This window comes from Dasypus novemcinctus, chromosome 3 (genome assembly GCF_030445035.2).
Source record: "Dasypus novemcinctus isolate mDasNov1 chromosome 3, mDasNov1.1.hap2, whole genome shotgun sequence".
Taxonomy (NCBI): domain Eukaryota; kingdom Metazoa; phylum Chordata; class Mammalia; order Cingulata; family Dasypodidae; genus Dasypus; species Dasypus novemcinctus.
The window spans coordinates 134,600,584-134,626,913 of NC_080675.1; the positions used below are offsets into that span (position 1 = coordinate 134,600,584).

The window sequence follows — 26,330 nt, forward strand, 5'->3', positions numbered from 1 at the left end:
CTAAAGTGAGCCAGGTTAGTTCTCATGGTATTCCAGTTTATTTATTTACTTTTTTAAGAGGTGTTGGGGAATGAACCCAAGACCATACATGGGAGGCAGGTGCTCAATGACTGATCTACATTTGCTCCCTCGTGTCAGTTTTTAATCAAATCTTTATTCATTTCTCAAAGTTTTACTTTCATTACAGTTCTGTTTAAGGCTCAGCCAACCAAGATTTAATTTTTTTTAAAAAAGGGAAGGTTATTGTTCTAGTTCAAGAAAAAAAAAAATCAAACCTATCTCTTCTCAGCTTGGCTTCTAGTTCAGAGGTTTCTTTGTTAATCAGAAGAGCTGCCATACAACTTTAATGCTGTTTGGTGGCTAAAGATCAGCTTAAAATGTCCCTGCTCTGGAGGACTTAAATTTAGACCCATAAAGAGATACTTGTGTAAAAACTGTAAAGAACATTCAGTTTGTTCTATTTGGAGAAAAATTTTACTGGAAGTATAAATTTTCACTTAAAAATGTTTTATGGGGTACAGAGGTGGGGAAGCCATCTAAAGAACACAACTGCTATTTCTGTGAACTGAGGATTTCTGTGCTGAAGTCAGAACCTGCTGGGTTTTTCTTTCTGAAGTCTTCGTTCTCTCCTTGTATTAACTTAGTCATCTCCACAGCAACTAATTGAAATGTCCCAAAGGATTATAACCTTATGTGAGGAATCACCAGGGGTGGGAGAGCAGAACGAATTCTAAAATGGAAAAGGTTCTTATCAAAGTTTCTCTAATAATAGTGCTGTACATAACATCTATCAAATATAGGAGAGGATGTTAACACAACCTCCTTGAAATGGAAGTTTTCCATTGTTTGTGTTGTCAACATTTCTAGGTCACATCTCCCAAACAGTAGTAATGTCACAGCAATAAGGAAGTGGCAATTAAAAAAAAAAATGGTGAGCCTTATATGAAACACATCAGTTTTGTCACCATCATCTATCACCAAAGCATGTTGACAAGTAAAATAATTTTTCTTTAACATTTATAGCTTATATCGGGGTTGCAAAATTTTAGTACCTTATAGGGGCTGAGCCTGTCTAAAGGTATCAGCCTGGTTGTTACCAGTCACAAGCCCTGGCCCACTATAATTAGATCTTTTTTTTTTTTTTTAATGCTTCAAGAAGCTGACAATCTGAACTTTTAGCGTTAATTACCCAGATTTTAAATTTTAGCAACTGATTCAAAAATTTAAAAACTCTTCACAGGTCTAAGAAATATGTCTATGGGCCAGGTTCCATTTGTGGGCTGCCATTTTGTGAGTAGATATAAAGCAACACCTGAAAAATAACTGAAATAAAAAATGAATGAAATTAACATTGGCATTCGGTGAACTTAAAACTTTCTGTGGAATTGACAGGCTTCCTTTGTTCATCTTGTCTCATCTCTGATACTGAAAGAGGACTCAATTTATTGGTCATACTACAAGAAAGAGTCAAAAGGGGCAGGATGGAACTATGGGATAGCCCAATGGTAAAGATGAATTTTTGTCTAGTTGCATCATTTTGACAACACAACCTTTTAGTGGAAATTCAAACATATTACTTTTACTTCAAAGGGTGTGAGTAGAGCATCCCAGGAGAAGCATCTATGCCATTACCTAATTCCGCCATGGACACAGTTGGGGAAGTCTCTCCATTGGTGAAAGAACAGTAAGGAAAGAAGCCTGATGCTGGTGTGTAGTCACAGATTGGTTCTGGTTTGATTCCATTGATGTCAAGACCTGACTGATCTGGGGAAGGCTGTATGTCCAGGTAGAAGCTGCTGACGGCAGAGTCTGCCTTGCTCCCCTCAGGGGTGTGCCCGTCAATGTAGTTGCTGAGGTCATCGTGAAGTTCCGTCAGCCCGTTGGCTGAGATGTTGTAGGTCGGCGTCAGCGGCTCGGCTTCTCCAGGCTGCTGTTGGTGGTCGCGCTGCTGCTGTTGCATCCGGTGTTTCTGGACTTCTGCATACAAGCTGTCTCTCTGCTTTTTGGACATTCGGCCAAATTTTACAGCTGAAAGAAAAAGGCCAAACAGCACCATGTACAATGTTCTGTCCTTCATTATCCTCTATGGCATGCTTTAGGGTTTCTTTTGAAGTCTCAGACAATCTCAATCAAAAACTACATGACCTTAAAATAAGGACAGAGTCCCAAGGTGAAATTCATCCTGTCCCGCTTAGGATTGCTCTACGCTCAACACCCCCAACACATCCCAGAGGAAAAGTTGTTTCAGAAATAGACCTAGGATAGGGAAGAAGAGACTTGGAGCAACAATGACCCATGTTTTTCCTGCTGTCACAGACTGAGGCGCAGTGGGTGCTACTGATAGGCAGCTTGATGGTTTTGTTCACTCTCCTGCCATGTAGTTGGCAAACCCCACCTCTTTCTCGTCCCTGTGTTCAGATTACTGTTCAGAAATGCAGAATTTCAGGGGTTCCTCAAGACATAAGTTGTCAAACCTCAAGTTTCATTCAGTTCACTCTTCTATACACTCAAATAAGTTTCTTCTCAAATGGGTGAGTCTTGGGCTTTAGGGAGAGGCCTAAATAGACTGGAGGAGGCCTTTGTAGTTCCTGAATTACAGCCCTGAACCTACCTGACTTGAGAAGTCCCTTCCTACCACTCATAGGTCATAGTAGCTCCTGTGAAGCACTTGAGCTCAATATTTAAATGACCCTTTCAGTTGCTATCATTTAGTTTCAAGTAACAAGAGCTTAGGATTTTGGAAAGAGCAAATACTATATAAAATCTCTGTTGGGAGGATTTGCATTTACAATACTTCTCCCTGGGATGTATCTCCATATTCAAAGTAGAAAAACAACTGTAGTAATTTTCCAGCTCATTCAGTACCCTAATGATTTTTCCTGAAACACCCAGATAATTGAAAACAAACAAACCTTATGATTTCCTGGTTTGAATTCTCCCACTAACCCATTTCATTTCTCTGCTAGACTTGGTAAGCATAGAAAAAGCCTCTGCTGGAGGGACTTAATTCTCCAAGTTGATTGTGGTTAAATTTATACTAAGGGTGTGGATGAATTCCCCTATTTGACCATTACTATAGTTATAAGAGTCTAGGGGCAGGAAGCAGGATAGATGGAAATGAGGTTGGGAACCAAGGCCAAATGCACTGGCCATCTTTTGGATTCTTTGTTACCAGGGAGAACATGCCATTCTTTCATACATAGGAAACAAGTGAGCTGGAGAATATTGGTCAATTTTAAGTTTCCATGATTCAGGCACCAATTACAAATAAACTTGCTTGAGGCTGGTCAGACAGCAATCAGGATAATGTGGGCTCTGAATTTCAAGCCTATAGTTTTATAAGTCCCCAAATTCACTCCAACAATGTATGCTGTTTATTATATGCCAAATCTCCAGAAGGCAACTTAAGGCATCTTATTTTTTCATAAGAATACTCTAGAGCAACCATGGGCATCAGTACCCATAGGTGAAACTTGTTCTGCTGTGATTGTGCAACTGTGTTTTAACTTTTGCCTTACTTCAGATATTAACAGTAATGATACTGCCCCATAAATGAAATATAAAGATCAGCTTTTGAGCAAATGCACATACAACTTGTGATTTTAATTTCATTTACAAGTTCATAGGAGATATCCAAAGATGAAGTTTGTGCCATTGCATGCCACAAGAATTTCTAAGGATATAATGTATTTTCTGATTTCTATCTTCCAAAGCCAAAAATTTCACTTTTGTACCTACATATTCTAAGAGACCACCCTTGGTGATACTATTGAAGGATGTCATAATCAGTTCCTGGTCCCATCCACACGCCTTAAGAACATCTGATTATGGGGAATGCTGGCTTTCTGAAAGCCTGCCCAGATTTCTGAAATATTTTTTCCATAGGTTGATGCTTTCAGTAGGAACTCCACTGGAAGAGATATTCCCCTCAAAGGGATCTTTTTTAAAAGAGCCAGCCAATATATTGGAAAAAGTCCTTAAAATGTACCCACCATACTTTCTGCCCAGTTTCCATGTATGAGAATAACTGTCTTGAAATCTGGTGTTGATTATTCAATGCACTTAAGATAGTTTTCCAGGAAGAGCTTGAAATGTTTTGTAACTGGATGGTAGATGGTCTCTGTTTCTTAAAATAGCTTCTTTGAATGAAAAGAACATTTGTCACTGAGCTATGCCTTGCCCTATTTCACATATTCTTTATGTACAAATATTTGACTTTGGCATGGGATCCAAAATATCTAGCTGGCCTAAAAGCTAATTTATCCCAATCGCAAATAATTTTACTAGTGTAAAGCATGATTAGCTATGGCTTGGGGGAAGCATGTCCTTCTTGGGAAAATGCCTGTAGGAAACATATTTATTAAGGTCTTCAGATAACACTTACCCCCAATCAATTCATCCACCTATAGTGTTTTAAACTTCAAAAGCCTGAAGATGTTCTGACTTCATGGACACTTCTCCCCACACAGCCCCACCAGCCAGTTAGCTGACTCCAATGGACTGTGGAGGAAGAAGTGACTGCTGTGTAATCCATAAAGCCCAGGGAAACTCTGGTGGGGTTGGGGAGACATATTTTGGCAGATCTGCATTTGTGTTTCAGAAGACACTTTTGCAATCCCAAACCTAAAATGAAGGTGACCCCATACTACTGTATAATTCAAGCTGTGAGAGCTCACCATCTCGAGACATCCCTACAGCAAGGCATTTCTGTAATCGGCAGTGTTGGCAGCGATTTCTACTAGTTCGATCAATCAAACAGTTCTTCTGACGAGGACAGGAGTAGGTGGCATTGCTTTGCTGACTCCTCCTGAAAAAGCCCTGTGATTCAGTTATAAAATATAAAACAGGTTAGTGTCAGTCTGAGCTGTGTGATACTAAAGGCAGGATACTAAGCACTGAGCAGCATTAATATTTAATAGAGAATTAAACTTGCAGCAGAATCATCCAGGAGACCATTAATGAAATTAAAGTCACTTCTTTTTCCTTCAGTAAAATTGATCCCCAGAGCCTAATCTTCTGTCCCTTACACATGCAAAACTTTCTTTAAAAGAACAGACAGTTGCCTAGTAAAAGACACAGGATCAGGCCCCTGTTCTTGGCTGAGGATGATCAAAAGCAATGTGCCTGGTGGAACTTACCTATAACCTTTATCTCTAAAACATTTTTAGTAAAATAAACACAAAACACTTCTCTGGGATGTTCAGAGATAAGGAAAGGGCAGTCACAGCATACCTGGGGCAGCTGCCCTCCTGGCCTGCTCTGGTCGTGTCTATCAGCCTGCTGATCTCTATCATCCTTTAGGAGTCTCTCACTCCCCGTCAGAATCTACTGTCCCAATAGTTAGAAGGCTGCTGGTTGGATTATTTTGCAGATCAATCAGGTTGGGAATATTCCCCAGTTCTTGACAGTTTGGAAATACCACATGCTCAGAATTGTGGCCTTTATGACTTAACAAATCCGATTTCATGCCAATCAAGTTCCTTTTACATGCTGAGCACTGTTTTGGAAATGAGAGGATGTATCAAAATGCAGTAGAAGAGCTACTGACCTGAAGGGTTTAATTTTGCTATTTTTTTATGTACAGATTTATTTAAATTTTATTTAAAGAAATATAATTTTATCTTTAATTCTGCTAGCTTCTTGAGCTATGCTTAGCTTGTTAATTTTCACCGTTGATATTCCTTTCTTAAAGCTGAAAGTTTTCCTTTCAGTTGTGTTTTGGCAGCATCCACCGGTTTTGCTATGTTGTGTTTTTATTATGATTCAGTTGAAAATATTATCCTGATTTTCAATATAATTTCTTCTAAGACTGATATATTGTATGTCTTAATTTTCAAACATACAGGGGTTTTCTAGTTATCTTTTTATTATTGACTTATCTTTGATGGGTTTAGTAAGCTAGGGAGGTACACAGAAGAAAATAAGGTAGTAGAGACACTGAAGCAGAGCCATGAATACCAAATGACTATTATCTTCAGATCTTTAATGGCAAAAATAAATGACCCCAACAAAGAGGATCACTAGTGGAGAGGGAAAGGTAAATCCAAAGAACTGCCAAGATGGTGGGCAAAGAGATGAGGGTACTCTGGTCCCAAAGAATTTTCAGGAGGCCAGTCTGGCAGTTGTGTCAAAATCCTTAAAAACATACCTACCCATTGAGCTAGCAAGTACTCTTTAAGGAACATGTCTTAAAGGAATATTAAGAATTAAATATTATGATTGATGTGATAAACACACAACTACGTGATTATACCAAATACCATTGATTATACACTTTGGATAAACTGTATGCTTTATTAATATGTGTCAATAAAATCGATTTATTTAAAAAATGGTGCGAGGTATTTCATTTGTTATTTTTAAAACTATTATTTCATTTTCTTAGTAATTTGGTTATTTTGTTGGCTTCATTTTTGGAGAGGATTTGGATCACAGAAGGGTCACAACTGTGTCAGGGGAGGACACTGGTGTGGGGTATTGGAAATGGAATGTGTGGGGAAGGGTGAAGCCAGGCCATGTCTCTAAGGCATATGAATATTTTAAAATATTCATGAGGTGTTCTCTCGGTGGGTGGAGACCCACACAATAACCTAAATAATATCAAATTCCCATCCAGGGGAAGCAGACTTGGCCCAGTGGTTAGGGCGTCCGTCTACCACATGGGAGGTCTGCGGTTCAAACCCCGGGCCTCCTTGACCCGTGTGGAGCTGGCCCACACACAGTGCTGATGCGTGCAAGGAGTGCCATGCCACTCAGGGCTGTCTCCACATAGGGGAGCCCCACGTGCAAGGAGTGCACCCTGTAAGGAGAGCTGCCCAGCCAGATGATGCAACAAAAAGAAACACAGATTCCCATGCCGCTGACAACAGAAGCAGACAAAGGAGAACATGCAGTAAATAGACACAGAGAACAGACAACTGGGGCGGGGGGAAGGGGAGAGAAATAAATAAAATAAATAAATCTTAAAAAAAAAATTCCCATCCTGGGGAGTCCTGCTATATCCTCTAATAGGACAGCAAGAATCCCCCAAGGACAAGGGCAATGCCTGGTGAAGGAAGACAGACCATTACATCAGGCACTTGATATTGATGCTTGTACTTATGAACCTCTTCTTGTGAAATTGAAACTTAGCCTAGTATTATATATTGCCTAAGAGTTACCTCCTGAAAGCCTCCATGTTGCTTAAATGTGGTCTCTCTCTACATCAAACTCAGCATATAAATGCACTACCTTCCTCCCTACCCGGAACATGATTCCTGGGGATGAGCCTTCCTGGCACTGAGGGATTATTACCAAGCACTAACTAGCAATGCATCCAGAAAAAGGCCTTGACCAAAAGGGGGAAATATTAAATACAAATGGCTAAGAGATTGCAGAGTGAGTCAGGAGGTCATTCCAGAGGTTTCGTTTATGCACACCTCAGCTGGATCTCATTCATCTCATTGCCTGCCACAGTAAACAATGCCTCAAACAGTGGGGCTCCTGAGGACTCTAGGGACATCCAGACACTACAAGCAGGACAGACAAGCTCAGGAATTTGGCATCCTGTCAGTGGGCTTTATTCTGGAATTTATGCTCCTCATTGCAACAGACTTAGATTCATCTACAGTTTCCCTACATATGGCTCTCTGCCTCTTTTATCTGAACCAATAGTTAGTACTATACTTGATAGGTATATGTCCCAGAGGCTTAAATCTTTGGTCCATTCATGTGCCAGTTAAGTCCTGAATATCAGCAGAGTTGCAACACTTATTTTCCAGTTTATTGGACACACCCAGGACAATTAACAAAGACATAATGATGGACAATGCCCATCCCAAGAAACTAAGAATGTCTGTAATGGCAAGCAAGATAGTTCAATCCATCTGCCCCATGGGACACAGGCTACCTCTCAGTTAGAAACAGAGTTGGCATCACCATCGCAAACCCACAAGATTGGGAAATGAACAATGGACAAAAGTAGACTTATTATTTTTCTATTATAGACTTATTGTTATTCTGGCAATGGAAGAACTTTTATCACTGATATAAAGGTAATGGCCACCAGAGGTTCTGAGGGGAGAGAGAGAGAATAGGTGTAATATGGAGGCATTTTCAGGACATTGAAATTGTCCTGCATGACACTGCAATGACAGATATAGGTCATTATTATTATTTTTTAAAGATTTATTTCTTATTTATTTCTCTCCCCTCCCTCCCAGTTGTCTGCTCTCTGTGTCCATTTGCTGCGTGTTCTTCTGTGACCGCTTCTATCCTTACCAGCGGCACTGGGAATCTATGTTTCTTTTTTTTGTTGCTGTCATCTTGTTGTGTCAGCTCTCCGTGTGTGCGGCGCCAATTCTTAGGCAGGCTGCACTCTTTTGCACTGGCGGCTCTCCTTTCAGGGCTCACTCCTTCAGCGTGGGGCTCCCCTACAAGGGGAACAGACCTGCGTGGCATGGCACTCCTTGCGCGCATCAGCACTGCACATGGGCCACCTCCACACGGGTCAAGGAGGCCTGGGGTTTGAACCGTGGACCTCCCATGTGGTAAGCGGACACCCTATCCACTGGGCCAAGTCTGCTTCCCTAGGCCATTATATATTTTGTCATAACCTACAAAATTATGTGGGATAGAGTGTAAATTATAATCCAGTTAGTAGCAATGCTTCAGTATGAGTTCATCAATTTTAGCAAATGTTCCACACTAATGAAGGTTGTTGTTAATGTGGGAAAGTATGGGAGGGGGTGGGGCATATGGGAATTCCCTAAACTTTTTTATGTAACATTTATGTAACATAAATCTTTTTTAAAAGTGAAAATTAAAAATTTAAAAAAAAAACAACAATGGCACAAATATTTAACTACAAGGATGTTCATCACAGCACTATCTGTATCTGTAAAAAAGTTTAGGAAGATTTTAAATGTCTACTGAAGTAGTAGTCATATTGTATATCCATACAAAGGAATAGTTGGCACCCATTAAAAACGGTCTTTCAGAAATACAATTATTGACACAGAAAGGTGATAACTAAACATAACATAATCTAATCTTTGGGAAAAAAATTAATATAGAAGAAAGCTTGGAAAATTATACCCCAAAATGAAAAAAGTTGTTGTGTCTAGTTGGTGGGGCTGTGGGCCATTTTATTTTCTTTAGTTTCTCTGCGCTTTCTGCTTTTTCTTCAGTGTAGCGCAATAGACAGCTGGAAAGGTATGAACTATGGGGAGTGAACAATCAAGTACATCTGCTGCTTCTCATAATGGCTGGGTCCCCGTTCTTTCCTTTTGAAAACCAACCTGGGTTGGGAAGGGGGCAGGTCACAGACCTCTCCCCCATTCTCACTCTCTGCCACACTGTTTGCGAGCTTCACTCGCCTTGTGCCAGGCCAGGGGGGCCCAGGGTCTCAGCCTGTCTTTCTATTGTACTTTATTTTTTATTTATTTATTTTTATTTATTTCTCCACCCCCCCCACCCGAGTTGTCTGTTCTTTTTGTGTCCATTTGCTGCATGTTCTTGTTTTTTGTCTGCTTCTGTTGTCAGCGGCACGGGAATCTGCGTTTCTTTTTGTTGAGTCATCTTGCTGCATCAACTCTCCGTGTGTGCAGCGCCATTCCTGGGCAGGTGACACTTTGTTTTCACGCTGGGCGGCTCTCCTTAGGGGCGCACTCCTTGCGTGTGGTGCTCCCCAGCGTGGGGACACCCCTGCGTGGCAGGGCACTCCTTGCGCTCATCAGCACTGTGCATGGGCCAGCTCCACACGGGTCAAGGAGGCCCGGGGTTTGAACCGCGGACCTCCCATGTGGTAGACGGACGCCCTAACCACTGGGCCAAGTCCGCCTCTTCTACTGTACTTTAAATCCACTCTATACCACATCTGGCAGTCCCTCTTTTCTCAAAATATCTAAAGCAGTGGTTTTTTTGTTTTGTTTTGTTTCTCACCTCCCCTCCCCGAAAAGGAAGTAGTAGTAAAGGTTTCTTTGGGACTTAATGGAGAGAAGTGAAGAAAACAGAAATGGTCACAGAGGCAGATAATCCTTAGAAAGAGATATAAAGTGTTCTCCCATCTAGGTATTCATTTTAGTCTAAGAACCATAATCTCTGTCAAAGCTGAAAGGTGTTTATCTTTTTCTTGAGAACTTCTTACCACTCAGCCTATGTGATTGTTATCATGGCAGTTTTATATAGATACCTAGGATCAGGGATTTATTTGCTTTTCCTGTAGTGGAGCCTAAATTTTCCTTCCTTCACATTAAGCCCATTCTATTTTTTCTATGATCGCTGAATATGGAGAATGTCCAAAAAGTCTCTTTTTTTCCTTTAAGAGGAAACATACATGGTACTTGGAGGGTGGTGGAGCCACCTCCTACATATCTGTTCTTTAGACCAAACCATAGCTTCTGTTCCTTTTTCTAGATTCCTTTCCACCTCTAGTAATTTTTCTCAGGATCCTCTCCAGTTTCTCCATTTCTTTCAAAAATTCTGAAATCCAGAACAGCTCTTGAATGATGGCTGGGTCATTAACAAAAAGGATACTACTTTTTAGTTTCCACTTATTAAACTCAGGCTAACATCAAACACTACTTACTAATAAAGCCCTAGAATATTAGCACTGAAGCGATATCTAACCACTAGTTTACTGGTGCTGTAAGCAAACTCTGAGAAGGCATAATTATAATGATGACTACAGGTGAATCCTAATGAGTGTGTACTACGTGCTAGGCACTCTGGGCTTTATGAGGGTTATGCCATTTAATCTTGACAACGGTAATATGACGAGATACTGGCATTACCTAGGTGTAGGGCTGAGGAAACTGAGGCCGAGGGAGGCACAGTGAAATGGTTAGAGTCTACCTCCAGAGTGGGGAAGAGCCAGGATATGAGTTCATATAGTTTAATTTCTGGACTCACACTCTTACCTTTTTTGTTTTTCTGCTTCCTTTGCATATCGAAAGAATTCCTCCTTGGTTGTTTTCACAGTGGGAGGGCAACCATTAAATTAGGCAGTGTAAAGAAATAAGGTATATTTCAGCAAGGCTGATCTGTGAACTTAGTGTGTTCCTTCATATTAGCCTCTTTAGCTGACACACATTGCCATCACTCAAGCATTTTACAAAGTCCTCTTCTACAGCTGCCTCCTGAACCAGGGTTAGGAGTCACAGGAGGAAGTCAATCTCATGGTTTCAAATCTTCCCTCATTTTTGACCAGAATTATGCCCCCTTATTGTGCATACTTATCATAGGCTCATTTAGTAAATAAATAAATAAACAAATTTACTTCAAGGATACAGGGTCACTACCATTAAAGATGTCTGAGTAATTATGCCATAAATTGCAAAGATAAATCCACAAGAGGCCTTCCACATGAGCTCTGAGTAATTGACACAATGACTGGAACTAGTGTTTGAGTTCCCAAGCATCTTTCTTGAAGAGGGCCACACTTTATATAGATGTCTGAGTGTTGAAGTATTGGGAGAAAGCAAACAAGTAGACTCTCCTTGCTCCCTAACATACCATTTATTCCTCAATTGAGTCAGTTGAGCAAATGCCTCCTAAAAAGTTCTGGGAGTGGCATAGCAAAGAGCCAGAGAGTAACTTAACAGGAGTATATCCACAAGGTGAGCCATCAAATACCAGATGGAAGGGGTCAAGTGGGGTAAAAAGTGAGAGTGGTGAAAGGAAAGAGAGGGTAAGGTCTCTATCTCAAACAAACACTGAGCTTTGGATTTCAGACAGAATGAGGGCTTGGTCTTCTCTCTCTTCCCTACACCCTTTTTTTCAGCATTCCTTGTGATTTCTCAGAGTTTTAAGGGTTTGGGAAGTTAAACTGATAAAATATTAAAAACTAAAGAACACGTATGAGGGAGAATGATTAGAAGAGAGAGAAGGAAAAGAAAGACAGGTGGGAATTTGGTGGGAAGTATGCTCATGGGTGTAGGAGCAGCTTTACTGACTGGAGAGCAGTCCTGGAGAAGGTCCTGCCAAGAAATAAGTAAGCTAAGAAATAAGTTCTCAGGGGTTGGGGAATCTGGGGCCGCACAGAGAACGGGCAGTACAAGCCAGTGCACTGGAGTTTTGGGGGTGGAATTGAAGAGGGGTATATAAAGAAGGGAGATACACCTAACTTTGGAGTTTTATTATTTCTAAAAGATGGACTAACGAATTACTTCTTTAGCTTCTGTAAATGTTTGCTTTTTAAAATGGATGTCAAAATACAAGGAGATGTGTAATTATAAACCTGATGGGCTTGAGCAGAGAGCCAACTTGATGGATTTCAAGGTAGTCGATACTCAGGGTGACTGTGACACACTACCACTACCTAGTGGCAGCATACTTAGGTGCAGTTATTGCAAATAGTCAATTCGAATAATACAAGTAACAGGCCTTTAGAGCTCTAAGGAAGTTGAGAAATTAACAGGTCTAGTAGTTCTCAAACAGATGGTATATCTGAATCACTCACAGAGCTTTAAAAATATATACCTTAGGTCCACCTTAGATCTATTGAGCCAGATCCTTTGGGGATGCATTCCAGGCACATGTATTCATCTAAACAATATGACACTGCCATTTTTGTAGGTTAAAAAAGAAGTCAATTTTTTATGGTAAGAATTTTTTTCATTAAAAAATTTTTGTTGAAGTGTATCAGTCATATATGAACATACATAAATGATAAGGGTGCAGTAAAAGTTGTGAACATACAAAACACCATACAGAGCTCCCATATATCACCCCACCATCATCACCTTGCATTGTTGTGAAACATTTTTTAGAAACTATGAAAGAGCATCATCAAAATATTACTACTAACTAAAGCTGATATCTTACGTTTGGGGTAACGTAATCCACCTGAGTATTAACACCTTCTGCTAGTATTATGCATTTGTTATAGTTCATGAGAGAACATTCTCACTTTTGTCCTGTTAACCACAGTGCATCTTCTAGCACAGGATTCACTGTGTTATGCAGTCCCATGTTTTGTACAATCCATTCAAAGTGTACACTCAGTGGCTCTCAGTTTCTTCACAGAATTGTGGTGTTGTCACCTCAGTCAATTTTTAAAGATTTATGTATTTATTTATTTATTCTCCCCGCCCCCCCCTTTGTCTGTTCTCTGTGTCTATTTGCTGCGCCTTCTTCTTTGTCTGCTTCTCCTGTTGACAGTGGCACAGGAATCTGTGTTTCTTTTTGTTGCATCATCTTGTGTCAGCTCTCCGTGTGGGTGGTACCATTCTTAGGCAGGCTGCACATTCTTTTGCGCTGGGCAGCTCTCCTTATGGGGTGCACTCCTTGCGCATGGGGCTCCCCTACGCGGGGGACATCCCTGCATGGCATGGCACTCCTTGCACACATCAGCACTGTGCATGGGCAAGTTCTACATGGGCCAAGGAGGCCTGGGTTTTGAACCGCGGACCTCCCATGTGGTAGGCGGATGCCCTAACCACTGGGCCAAGTCCGCTTCCCTAGAATGTTTTCATTACTTCAAAAGGAAAAATCCCATACCCCCTAATACCTTCCTATTGCTGTCCCTTAGAATTAATATATCTTCTTTGCCTTTGCTGCAAAATATTACAATATTACTGCTATGTCCATAAGTTATATTAGTAGTAATTTTCCTGTGTATCACAATATTCTTAACACTTTGTAAAAAAATATTTATACAATTAACCACTATCTTCATCCACTACTGAAATCATTATGTTGTACAGTCTAGGCTTCCTTTCAATTGACATGTCCACAGGCTACCCCTTTCAGCCATAATAACATTTATAAATCTGCAATGTTATACTCACTATAATGTAATGTCCTCAGGGTTCATCTGTGTTGTCATATGCATCCCAATTTCATTTCTTCTTACAGGTGACAGTATTCCATTGTATGTATATACCACATTTTGTTTATCCATTCATTGGTTTATGGACACTTGGGTTGTTTCCATATTTTAGCAATTGTGAATAATGCTGCTATGAACATTGGTGTACAAATATCATTTTGTGTCCCTGCTTTCAGTTCTTCTAAATACATTCCTAGTAACTGGAATTGAGGATTATATGGCAGTTCTATACTCAGCTTCTTGATGTAACCGCCAAATTGTCTTCCACAGAGACTGCACCATTCTACATTCTCACCAACACTGAAGGAGTATTCCTATTTCTCCATATCCTTTCCTGCACTTGTAGTTTTCTGGTTTTTGTTTGTTTGCTTGTTTGTTTTTTGTTTTTTAATAATGGTCATTCTATAAGGTGTGAAATGGTATCTCATTGTAGTTTTGATTTGCATTTCCCTAAAAGCTAGTGATGTTGAGCATTTTTTTTCATGTGCTTTTTGGTCATTTGCATTCAATTTTTTTTTTTTTTTACACTATAAAAGACTCATACCATTTATTGGAATTAAGAAAGCATTCCTTTAAAAGAGGGAGGGGGACTTGAACATTAAAGTTTCACCCATTTGATGGATACTTGAGACCAAATTCTCCATCATCTGTACACACACAACTTAATCACGAATAGGGGTAAGAATTTGAATTTTAAAAATTATACCAAAGAGTCCTCCTTCAATATAATAAAGGGAAACTGGGGAGAGGAGGGACAAAGCTCTTGCTTCCATACCACAATTCGCTTTGGAGAAATGTCTATTTAAGTCCTTCGCCCATTTTTAAAAAGTGGGTTGCTTGTCTTTTCATTATTGAGTTGTATGATCTTTTTATATAACAAAACCTTTATATAACAAACCCTTATCATATATATGTGGTTTCCAAATATTTTCTCCCTTGAGAAGGCTTCGTTTTTACTTTGACAGTCTTCTGAAGCATAAAAGTATTTAATTTTGAGGAGGTCTTATTTATCTATTTTTTTCTTTTGTTGTTTGTGCTTTGAGTGTAAGGTTTATGAAACTATTGCTTACCATAAGATATCTTGAAGATATTTACTTATTTTTTCTTCTAGGAGTTTTATGGGTGCAGCTTTTATTTTTAGGTCCTTGATCCATTTTGAGTTAATTTTCGTATAAGGTGTGAGATAGGGGTCCTCTTTCTTTCTTTTGGATATGGAAATCCAGTTTGCCCAGTACCATTTGTTGAATAGACTGTTCTGGCCCAGCTGGGTGGGCTTGACAGCCTTGTCAAAAATCACTTGATCGTAGATGTGAGGGCTGATTCCTGAGTTCTCGATTTGGTTCCATTGGTCAATCTGTGTGTCCTTATGCCAGTACCATGCTGTTTTTACCATTGTAGCTAAGTAACATGATTTAAAGTCAGGAACTAAGAGTCCTCCAACTTTGTTCTTCCTTTTTAAGACATTTTTGGTGATTCAGGGCCCCTTACTCTTCCAAATAATTTGATAATTGGCTTTTCCATTTCTGCAAAAAGAAGGCTGCTGGGATTTTTATTAGAATTGTGTTGAATATGTAAATTAGTTTAGGTAGACTTGAAATCTTAATGATATTTATTCTTCCAATCCATAAGTATAGAATGTCCATTCATTTAGGTCTTCTTGGTTTCTTTTAGCAATGTTTTGTAGTTTTCTGAATACAGGTCCTTTCTGCCCTTGGTTAAGTTTATATTTGATTCTTTTAGTTACTATTATAAGTGGGATTTTTTTCCTAACTTCCTCCTCAGATTGCTCATTAGGAGTATACAGAAACACTACTGATTTTGGTGTATTTAAAAAACTTATATCCCACCACTTTGCTGAACTCATCCATTAGTTCTAGTAGTTTTGTTGTAGATTTTTGACAATTTCCAGATATAGGATCATATCATCAGCAAACAGAAAAAAGTTTTACTTTTTCCTTTCCTATTTGGGTGCCTTTTATTTGTTTTTCTTTCCTAATTACTCTAGCCAAAACTTCCAGCAGAATACCGAGTAATAGTGGTGACAGTGTACATCCTTGTCTCATTCCCAATCTCAGCAGGAAAGCTTTCAGTTTTTCACTGTTGAGTACAATGTTAGCTGTTCGTTTTTCATATATGCACTTAACTATGTTGAGAAAACTTTCTTCTCTTCCTATCTTTTGGAGTGTTTTTATCAAGAAAGGATGCTGTATTTTGTCAAATGCCTTTTCTGCATCAATTGAGAGGATCATGTGATTTTTCTTCTTCAATTTATTAATGTGGTTTATTACACTAATTGATTTTGTGTTGAACTACACTTGCATACCTGGGATAAAACACACTTGATCATGGTATATAAATCTTTTAATGTGCTTTGAAATTTGTTTTTCAAGTATTTTGGTGAGGGTTTTTGCATCTATAGTCATTAGAAAAATTGGTCTGTAATTTATCTTCGTTTGGTTTTGGTATTTAGGTGATGTTGGCTTCATAGAATGAGTTTAGCATTCCTTCCTGTTCTATGTTTTAGTAGAGCTGAGCAAGATTCATATTAGATCAACCTTGAATGACTGGTAGAATTAACTTGTGAAGCCATCTTGCCCTAGGCTTTTCATTTTGGGGAGGTTTTTGATGACTGTTTCAATCTCTTGTGATTGGTTTGTTGAGGTCTTCTATTTCTTCTAGGGATAGTATAGTTTGTTCACATATTTCTAGGAATTGGTACATTTTGTTTATGCTGTCTAGTTTGTTGGAGTACTGTTGTTCATAATATCCTCTTATGATCTCTTATTTCTGTGGGGTCAGTAGTAATGTCTGTCCTCTTATTTCTGATTTTATTTATTTGTATCTTCTCTCTGTTTTTCTTTGTCAGTCTAGCTAAGGGTTTGTCGATTTTGTTGATCTTATCCAAGAGCCAATTTTTGTTTTGTTGATTCTCTCTCTCGCTCTCTTTCTGGCTCTCAATTTTATTTATTTCTCCTCTGATCTTTACTATTTCTTTCCTTCAGCTTGGTTTGGGATTAGTTTGCTGTTCTTTTTCTAGTTTTCCTCCAGGAATGCAGTTAGGTCTTTGATTTTACTCTTTTTTATAAATTTAAGCATTGAGAGCTATAAATTTCCCTTTCAGCACTGTCTTTGCTATATCACATAAGTTTTGATATATTGTGCTCTTGTTTTCATTCATCTCAAGATATTTACTCATTTTTTTTTGGAATTTCTTTTTTGACACACTGATTACTGAAGAATTGTTTTTAATTTCCATATATTTATGAATTTTCCCCTTTTTCGTCCATTATTGATTTCTAGCTTCATTCCATTATGATCAGAGAAAGTGCTTTCTATAATTTCAATCTTTTCACCTTTATTGAGACCTTCTTGTGACCCAACATATAGCCTATCCTGGAGAAGGATCCACGAGTACTTGAAAATAATATGTACCCTGCTGTTTTGAGGTACACTGTTTTATAAATGTCTGTTTGGTCTAGTTCATTTTATCATATTATTCAAGCTCTGTTTTTCCTTATTTATCCTTTGTCCAGATGTTCTATTCAATGCTAATAGTAGTGTATTGAAGTCTCGAACTATTACTGTAGAGGTGTCTATTTCTTTCTTTAGTTTTGCCAGTGTGTGCCTCATGTATCTCGGGGCACCCAGGTTAGGTGCATAAATATTTAGTATAGGGGAAATATAGGGAAAGTATGTGGCTCAAGCAGTTGGGCTCCTGTTTACCATATAGGAGCTCCAGGGTTTGATGCCCAGGGCCTCCTGGTAAAGGCAAGCTGGCCCACACGCTGAGCTGGCCCACGTGGAGTGCCAGCCTATGCAGGAGTGCTTCCCCATGCAGGAATGCTGCCCTGTGCAGGAGTGCTGGCTGACGCAGAGAGCTGGCACAGCAAGATGATGCAACAAGAGACACAGAGGAGAGACAATAAGATGTAGCAGAACAGGGAGCTGAGGTGGCGCAAGAGAATGATCGCCTCTCTCCCACTCTAGAATGTCCCAGAATTGGTTCCTGGAGCTGCCTAATGAGAACACAAGCAGACAGAGAAAGAACACATAGCAAATGGACACAAAGAGCAGACAATGTGGGGGGGGAGGAGATAAATAATCTTTAAAAAATATTTAGTATAGTTATTTCTTCTTGGTGAATTGCTCCTTTTATTAATGTATAATGAATGTTTTTTATCTCTTTTAACAGTTTTGCATTTAAAATCTATTGTGTCCAGTATTAGTAATGCTACTCCAGATCATTTTTGGTTACTATTTGCATGGAATATCTTTTTCCAGCCTTTCACTTTCAACGTGATTGTGTCCTTACATCTGTGGTGAGTCTCTTGTAGTCATCATATAGATGGCTCATGATTTTGTATCCATTCTGTCAGTCTATGACTTTTAATTGGGGAGTTCAATTCATTAATGTTCAATATTATTATTGTAAATGCATTATTTACTTCAACCATTTTATCCTTTGGCTTTCCATTGTCATATCTTACTATTATCTGTCTTTTTACCCTTTAATTTACCGTTACTAATAATCTTCCTTTCTATACTCTTCTCCAAATCTCTTGCCTTTGTCTCCTCCTTTCAGGCTGTAGCACTCCCTTTAGTAACTCCTATAAATCCAGTCTTTTGATAACATACTCTCTCAGTTTTTGTTTGTCTGTGACGACTTTAAAATTTAAAACTTAAAAAAACTCTTATTTTTGAAGAATAGTTATGCTGGATAAAGAATTCTTGGCTGGTAGTTTTTATCTTTTTTGATTTGTACCTTTGCCTGGGTCATCTCTTCCTGTTTCTTAGTATAGCTTGTAATTTTTTGCTAATGTCTAGGCATCCAAATCTGTTGGTGAATTTACTCTGATTGTTTAGTTCTCTCTCTTACCTGCTGGTTTTGTTTCACAGCCCTTTTTTGATTTTTGGTTCAACTTATTCTAAGTCTTTAACATTGCCCAGCTTAAGCTATCAAAATAGGGCAAGACTCAGTAATGGGGTGCAGATCCAATCCAAGGGGGACGAGAGACTTAAAAAAGCATTCCTTTTCTCCTTGTAGTTTCCTGACTGGCCAGTAGACAGTGCTCATTGGTGAAATGTCCATGGAGGTATCTCTTTCAACCTCTACTTGTCCATGATTCTGGTCTGGCCAGGGCAGAGATTCAAAGTGGGTTTTGTTGGCCACACTCACTGAAGAGAAACCACACTCTGCCCTCTGCCACACCCTTCCTCTTCCCAAGGAGGAAGACATCTGTTCCTCTCTCAGTTGGCTGCAAAGCACCACAGGTTTATCTAGGCTGTTCGCCTTGAGGGTGGGGATGGGTACCATTCCTGGCTGTGGGCGCTAGTAACTTATGTTTTTGTTTTGTTTTGTTTTGGCTTCTTTGTCTGTCACCCTCCTGGAGGATGTGCAATACTCTTCTGGTCTGCAGCTCCCCAAAGCAGTTCCCTGGAGCAACTTTTTGCCCTTCCTCCATTGTTTTTGTGAGAGAGTTGAGCCCTGCCCTTCTACTCTGGTGCCATCTTCCTGGAAGTTCTCTGTATGGTAAGTATTTTAACAAAGCTCTGTGAAGACTCTAAAGCCTTTCTCTTGTTAAGAATCAGAGATTTACTCTAATTTTCTGATTTTGCAGATAAAAGAAATGAAGCTTAGCTCAGAATGTTAAGTGACTTGTTCAAGGGCTCTCAGTTGGTAGGGACAATGCTAGGACTAAAGTGTCTTTCTTTGTAAGTATTTCTTTGTAAGTTTTAGACTAACAAAATCTAAAGTCATACAGTCTTGATTTCCTGACTCACAGACTCAAGCATATCGATCTTCTGCTCCACACCTCACTGTCTCAACTATAACTCACCTCCAGTATTTCCTCTCATAATTCACCTAGCCTTTCAAAGAGCCCTTCATTAAGCTTTACTTCTGACTTCTTTCTTCCTTTTTCTGGAAAATTCTATTGCCTAACATTTTTTTGTTTGTTTGCTTTTGTTAATATGAATGCACTTTGAAACCATTTGTCCACCCCACTAGAGTGGAGTTCCCCAGGACCAAAAATGAGGTAATCGTGTGCAGGGGAAGGTCCATACCAGGTTGCAAGACCTGACAGCTAAAATTTCAGGAATTTTGTATACCAGTGGTTAAATATAATCATTATTAAAAATTAAGTTGTACAAACTTATAATTAAATTATATTTAAAACAAAGGTAATATTCAAACACATCACTTTCTAATTATTTTACTGGAAGTAATTATCATTTCATTATTGTTTTACTATTTATGTTCTTGGGATTATTTACATTGATTATCTGAATGGTGGAAATACAATATGGTTTGCTACTGTGTGTCTCTTCCCAATCTTTTATTCAGTGGTATGTCATGTTGGATAGATGGAAATTGGTAATGTTGTAGAAGTATTTATACCAAAAAAATTGGCAAATGCTACAAATCAGGGCTTGATTTATTTTGCTTACTGTCTAAAATATGATGAAGAAAATGATAATGCAGATTAAACTTAAAAGTGTGTCATGTCTATAGCTTTCAAATTGTGAATAGCATAAAAAATTAAGCAAATGTCATTCCAGTATTTAAAAACTATTATCTGTTTCAGCACAGAAGTTGCTCATGTCAGTGATGAATGAGTGGAGCTCCAAACATGTTTTGGTATTCCTCTTTCCTCTCATTCATTTGGTGTAAACAATCAAAGTTCAGAGTTCAGGAAAAATACAAAATTTAGCAAGAATCACTTGTTGGTATGAAAATTTTATAAGAGCATTGCTTGTATTTGTAAATTGTATGAAATTTTATCAGTGAAACATATGCCAAAGTTATATATGTGCATATACACACTTTTTGTTTTCCACATAGACAGCTGACACCAACCTGTGACTGGACTTGCTGTATCCCCTGCTCCCTTTCAGTCTGTCCGAATGAAATCTTCCTTATTTGGGGTAGGCATTTACCCAAAACTGTGGTTTGGCCTTCTAGAGCCCCAATCACCTGCCCTCCCTTTTCCCACTCCCTCACAAAACCTTTAGCTGAATGTTTTTTCTTCATTTCAGAAAAGAATATATCTTGACCGACTGTGCATATTTCAGCCTTGTCTCCTTGTGTGTTTTCTTGCTAAGTGAAGGGTACCACCTTCACCCTGAAAGATGGGCTTCATTTCATCCTTGCCTTCTCTCCACCCACATACAAGGAGTCACTAAATTTGGCTGTTTCTTGCCACCTTCATATTTCTCAAACCCATCCCCTCTTCTCCATTCACTTTTCTCCATCTTTACTGCACTTAATCTGAAATTTTCCTCTCACTGAATTGGTGATCACACAGCCTTCCAACTGCTCTCCTGCTTCTACCTCACTTCCTCCAATCCATTTTTCATACATTCACTACAGATCTCTTTCCAGAACATGAACCTGATCAAACCACTCCCCTGATTGTTAACCCTCAGTGGTTCCCTACTTATTGAGAGTTGAGCTACAGCCACCTGTCCAGGCCTTCCTCCTATATGATTTCATCCTTGTCTCAAAGTCACCCTTTGATCGAGCCTACTCTGCTCACAGTTCACCAGAGCACCCTGCTATCCTGCTTTGCTGAAAAGCTCACCCTCCCCTTCAGGATTCAGTGCCTTCTCTAGGCGCCTTCTCTGACCACACCCCTCCTACAGCTAGCTGGTTGAGGGTCCCCCATGGGTACCCTTAGAGCCTGTATTTACCCCCTTGTAGGCCTGACCTTGCTGTATTATGATTTATGACTTATTTACTAGTCTCTCTCTGGCACTGACTGCTTTGTTGGTTTCTTTGTTTTCAGCAGCTAACCCAGTACATAGAAAAGTCTCAACAAATACTTGTTGAATGACTGACAAGAGGAAAAAAATGAGCGTAGTGATAAAAAGTGGTAACAGCCATATGCTGAGTACCTATTCTTACCAGGTACCAGGTAAGACACTTTGCAAACATTATTTATTTGAAACTCACATCCACCTGCAAAGTAAGTACTTTTATGTATGTTTTACCAATGAGGAAACTCAAGTATTGAGAGGTTAAGCCATATGTCCAAAGTCACATAGCAGGTAAGAGCAAGAGCCAGGATTTGAATTCCCTAATTCTAGGTACATCTTATTCCCAAGGCCATACACTCACTTGCTCATGCAACACCAAAAAGCACTGAGACAACCATGGAGGGTGAAACAAGCAAAAAACAACAAAACAACACACGCAAGCAAAAAACTGCCTTTCAGGTTGTAGTCAAAGTTCCATATACTGGTTCTGACACATGGTGAGGGAGATGGCATTTTATACAGTAGTGAATACCAGGCTTCTATATAGTTAGGAAAACACTTTCATTGACTAGATTACTCAATGAAAAGCTTTGAAATACACATGATGTTTTCTCCTGGGGTTATGGAAGTTTTTCCCGAGTGTGGGTTGGCTGGATGCTGAACCATAAGCGAGGTCAGGAAGGTGCTCGGGGGCCACGCCTGGGGTTCCCTCTCAGCAAAGTACAGGCTGAAATGCTGATCTGATGTTTGGTCTTTTGACAATTTTCACTTAATGAATTGATTCCTACAGTTCATTAACATACCCACTTCCACTTCTTTATACACATATGTCTTAATTAGCTGCTCATTGGCTGTTTAATTACAAGAAAACAGCTGACAGCTGCCTTGATGAATCCTAATGGCAGACACTTTGGAACGGCTTCACATTTGCTTTTGACAACCAAAATTTATTCATAACTGTGATTTATTGTAAATGCGCACATGCCTGCCTGGATTATTATATTTTCCAATACAACTACAAATATGGAATTTGAGGGACTATTGTAGTTTTTATTTTTCCTTCTATTTCTGAGGCTGAGAAGAGCAGGATATCCTACATGAAGGGATATACTATGGTGCAATTTTACTTCTCTTGGGAATTCTCTTTTGAGAATATTCAGAAGCACGAAGGTGAGGAAGAAGAAAATCTCTGGGTAAATGTGGGCAGAAAGTTAAATATCTGGATAAAGGGGATTAAGCGGTACAGAGAGGGCATAGATTAAAATCAGGGAGAGGAGGCAGCAGAGCAAATGATAAAAGGGAGCAGGAATAGCCAGTCCCCAAGGAAGTAAAAAGAAAGCAAATTCGTTCTTTAGAGAAGACCAGACAGCCTCATTTGCACAAGTTAGATGAGGCTGCCCCACACTCCTACATCTGGCAGCAATAAATCATGGAAATACATATCTCCTGAACTACTTTCTCTTTCAATAATGACTGGCCTCCCTGTAGAATTGTATGTGCAAATGATCTCTGATTAAAGCTGACCTCATGTGTCATATTTGTTAAGTGTAGATGTCTGCTTTTGACTGTAATTTGCCACACTCAGATCCAATCCAAGTGAATACATTCAGCAACAGCCATTTGCAAACAAGCACGAGGGCACCGACCCAGAGCTAGGCAGGCACTACGCCTGTACATGTCTGCAACATGTGAGCTGAGGAAGGGCAGTGGTTACTGAGACATGAGTAAGAACAAAACAAGCAAACAAAAAATACCCCAAAATCCAAATCATCTTGACGCAAATTGAGGTTTAACTCATCCCTACCAAGAACTGAAACTTGGATGCCACAAGGAGACTGTAACAGCTGGTCTTTCTCCAGGTCCACCTTTATTTTTAAATGGCTAGCTCTAATCCTGGGGTTGGGTATTATGAAGCATTAAAATAACAATGTTGAACATGAATGTATCAGTGTTGAAAAGGAAGCAAAGGATTTTTTTTTAACACTAGAAAAAGTTCCAGAAATTGCTTCAACTATTTCCATTCTGGTATTAAAAAAAAAAAAAATAGCACCAATTATATGCTCTAGTAATCTTTGAAAAGGCTTTTCACTGTTAATTATGAAAAGAATATAGTTGTTAATGTTAGGAAACGACTCCAGATTCTTGCTTTACTAAGTAACAGGAAATTTTGCACAGGGCATTATCTAAAATGTATTAAATGCTGAGTAAATATTTGACAGATGAATGCTACTCTGTTCTTAAAACTGTATCTATCAAGAGCAAAGGGTACTAAATGTAATCAGAAACCAATTCACCCACCCCAATACTCAATTGTACATTTTCATTTTAAAAGTTGTAATTGAAACAGTTGAGCCAAAAAAAAGTGAAAGAATATGGATAAAAGAAAGTTATTTTTTAAAAAATCCTAAGATAACTTTTCATCACCATCATCTGGATAGTTACTATGTCTTATGATGAAGGTGACTGTTTAATGGGACCATCACTTCAGTCTTTTAATGACTGAATCTTAACCTTAACATCTACAGCTCATTTTATTACTAGCTTTTCTCTCTGCCCATGTGTTCTATGACCTGCCCCTTCCTTCCTGGCAGGCCTGACCCAGCTTCCCTTACACCACCTCACAGTTCACATCCCTGGGTATATTCTTAACATCTGTTCTCCTCAAGTGCAATACTGAGGACTTGAGCACGCCACTGCACAGGTCCCTCATTCTTTCGTAAGAACAAGCAAAATACACGTTTATAATAAAAATCTTGGCATAACAGAGCCCTTAAAAAAATCGGGGGTGGCCTACCTATCTACCCTCATCTCCTACTACTCACTGAAAGTGACCCTTTACTCCAGTCAAACTGGATTATATACTATCCTGGAAGTAGAGCCAAGACTTCTCCTATTTTGGGACTCTGCCTCTGCCATTCACTGCTCTTCCAACTCCCCAGCCCAGAATATCCTCCCAACCATCCTGCGCTGTCCAAATCCTTCTCTTCTGCCTCCCCTGCCCCCAGCCCATTGCTGGTTCCCCCTCAGTGAAACCTCACTAGTCATCATCTCTCGACCAAACTACTGCTCTTGCTGCCTTGTGGCTATGTGCTTCTTGTGTTGTATAAGACTGTGGTCTTGAATTATTATTTAGTCCTTGCTTTGCTATTCAGCTTTTCCTCAGCATGCCTCATTTCTTCAACTAGACTATAAACTGCTTGAGGGGAAGATTAGGTCTTTGTGCCCCATATAGGCTTACACAGTACCTGATTCCAAGGGGGTACTCATACTATTGTTGCTTTTACTGGCTGATTCTACAAAACAGATGGCAAATAATTACTAAAATCAATATTGGGCTCAGAGATTTCCTGGAATATTATCTGTTTGTATAGAGCAACATTACCAAGGGACTAAGAGTTTGACTGGAAATGATATTGATAACCAGCACCAACACTGAATGCTTGTTATGTGCAGGGCACTCTTCTAAATGCTTTACCTAAATGCATGTGCAAACCCTATAAAGTAACTACAATCACTGTCCTCATTTTACAGGTGGGGAAATTGAGGCACTGAAAGGCTGGGTACTGGCTCAAGCTGATAAGTAACTCAAGCTGGGATTCAAACTTGGGCAATCTGGTTCCAGAGTCAGAGCTTAAGTATGACATGATACTGCCTAATAGGGAGCAAAGGCAACCAGGAGAGGGCAAGCTGAGAAAACCCAGGAATAATAGAAAGAGCTACCAAAACTTCACCCATTATTTTTGCTGTTTGCATGCAATGCTTACCTGAACAAATAGGTGGTACAGATAATTATTTCAGCAATGAAATAGTTTTAGGTTTCAGGTCATTGATTTCAAAATGCAATTTAGAATATATTCACAAAATGATCTGCTCAAAAAAATGATTGAGTCATTTTCTTTCCTTTCATTAGGTATCTATTTAATATATCTAATTAGAAAATTTCCATATGTCCAATTATGCTATCAGAGATAATTTACAGTTGGTCATGATCAACCTTCACCTGGTTAGGATGATAAATAATTAACATCACTGACAAAAATAGAAGTCTCTTCACTTCATAACTAGGAATAAAAGTACTACATAAAACAGAAACTATAATGCAAAACAAATACTATATGTGTCATTTATAAACATTGTATAGGTCCCAGTCTGGGCATAGGCCCAATATGTTAATAAAAATGAGTTTGCTTTTTTTTTTTTACCCAAGATTTATTTATTATTTCTCTCCTCCACATCCCTCCCCAGTTGTCTGCTCTCTGTGTCCATTTGCTGTGTGTTCTTCTGTGTCTGCTTGTATTCTTGTTAGTGGCATCAGGAATCTGTGTCTCTTTTTGTTGCATCATCTTGCTGCATCAGTTCTCCATGTGTGTGGCGCCACTCCTGGGCAGGCTGCACTTTTTTGTGTGTGGGGGGCAGCTGTCCTTACAGGGCACACTCCTTGAACATGGGGCTCCCATATGCAGGGGATATCCCTGCATGGCACAGCACTCCTTGCACGCATCAGCACCGTGTGTGGGCCAGCTCACCACACGGGTCAGGAGGCCCTGAGTTTGAACCCTAGACCTCCTATGTGGTAGGCGGACACTCTATCAGTTGAGCCAAATCTGCTTCCCAAAATTGAGTTTTAATTGTTTGTTTTGTGCCTTTCATTGTATATAATCAATGGAACAGAGGAACAGAACCACAGATAACTGAAAAATATTTGGGTATTGAGACTGTATATGCACAAAATCTGGAAGGACTCTAGAAAAATGAAAGCTGGGGA

At 39.3% G+C, this 26,330-nt stretch overlaps 1 protein-coding gene and 1 long non-coding RNA gene across 5 annotated transcripts in view; one reads left to right on the forward strand and one right to left on the reverse strand.

Moving 5' to 3' along the window:
- Nucleotides 1-26,330, forward strand: part of LOC105745175 (uncharacterized) — a 90,445-nt gene that overhangs the window by 26,271 nt on the left and 37,844 nt on the right. Inside the window, exons 5-7 of one of the 2 annotated variants that reach the window (XR_009185112.2) lie at nucleotides 19,201-19,340; nucleotides 20,652-20,734; nucleotides 21,595-21,723. This is a non-coding gene — a long non-coding RNA (uncharacterized lncRNA). Of the gene's footprint in view, nucleotides 1-1,590; nucleotides 6,333-19,200; nucleotides 19,341-20,651; nucleotides 20,735-21,594; nucleotides 21,724-26,330 lie in introns of those variants that run through there. The other variant, XR_009185113.2, reaches the window with a different exon arrangement.
- RORA (RAR related orphan receptor A) overlaps nucleotides 1-26,330 on the reverse strand; it is a 712,506-nt gene that overhangs the window by 14,721 nt on the left and 671,455 nt on the right. For all 3 annotated transcript variants that reach the window (XM_023585999.3, XM_071214227.1, XM_004483248.5), the window contains 2 exons: nucleotides 4,677-4,818; nucleotides 1,633-2,028 (listed from right to left, as the gene is read on the reverse strand). In XM_023585999.3, the coding sequence (XP_023441767.1) occupies nucleotides 1,633-2,028; nucleotides 4,677-4,818 (538 nt within the window). The remainder of the gene's footprint in view (nucleotides 1-1,632; nucleotides 2,029-4,676; nucleotides 4,819-26,330) is intronic.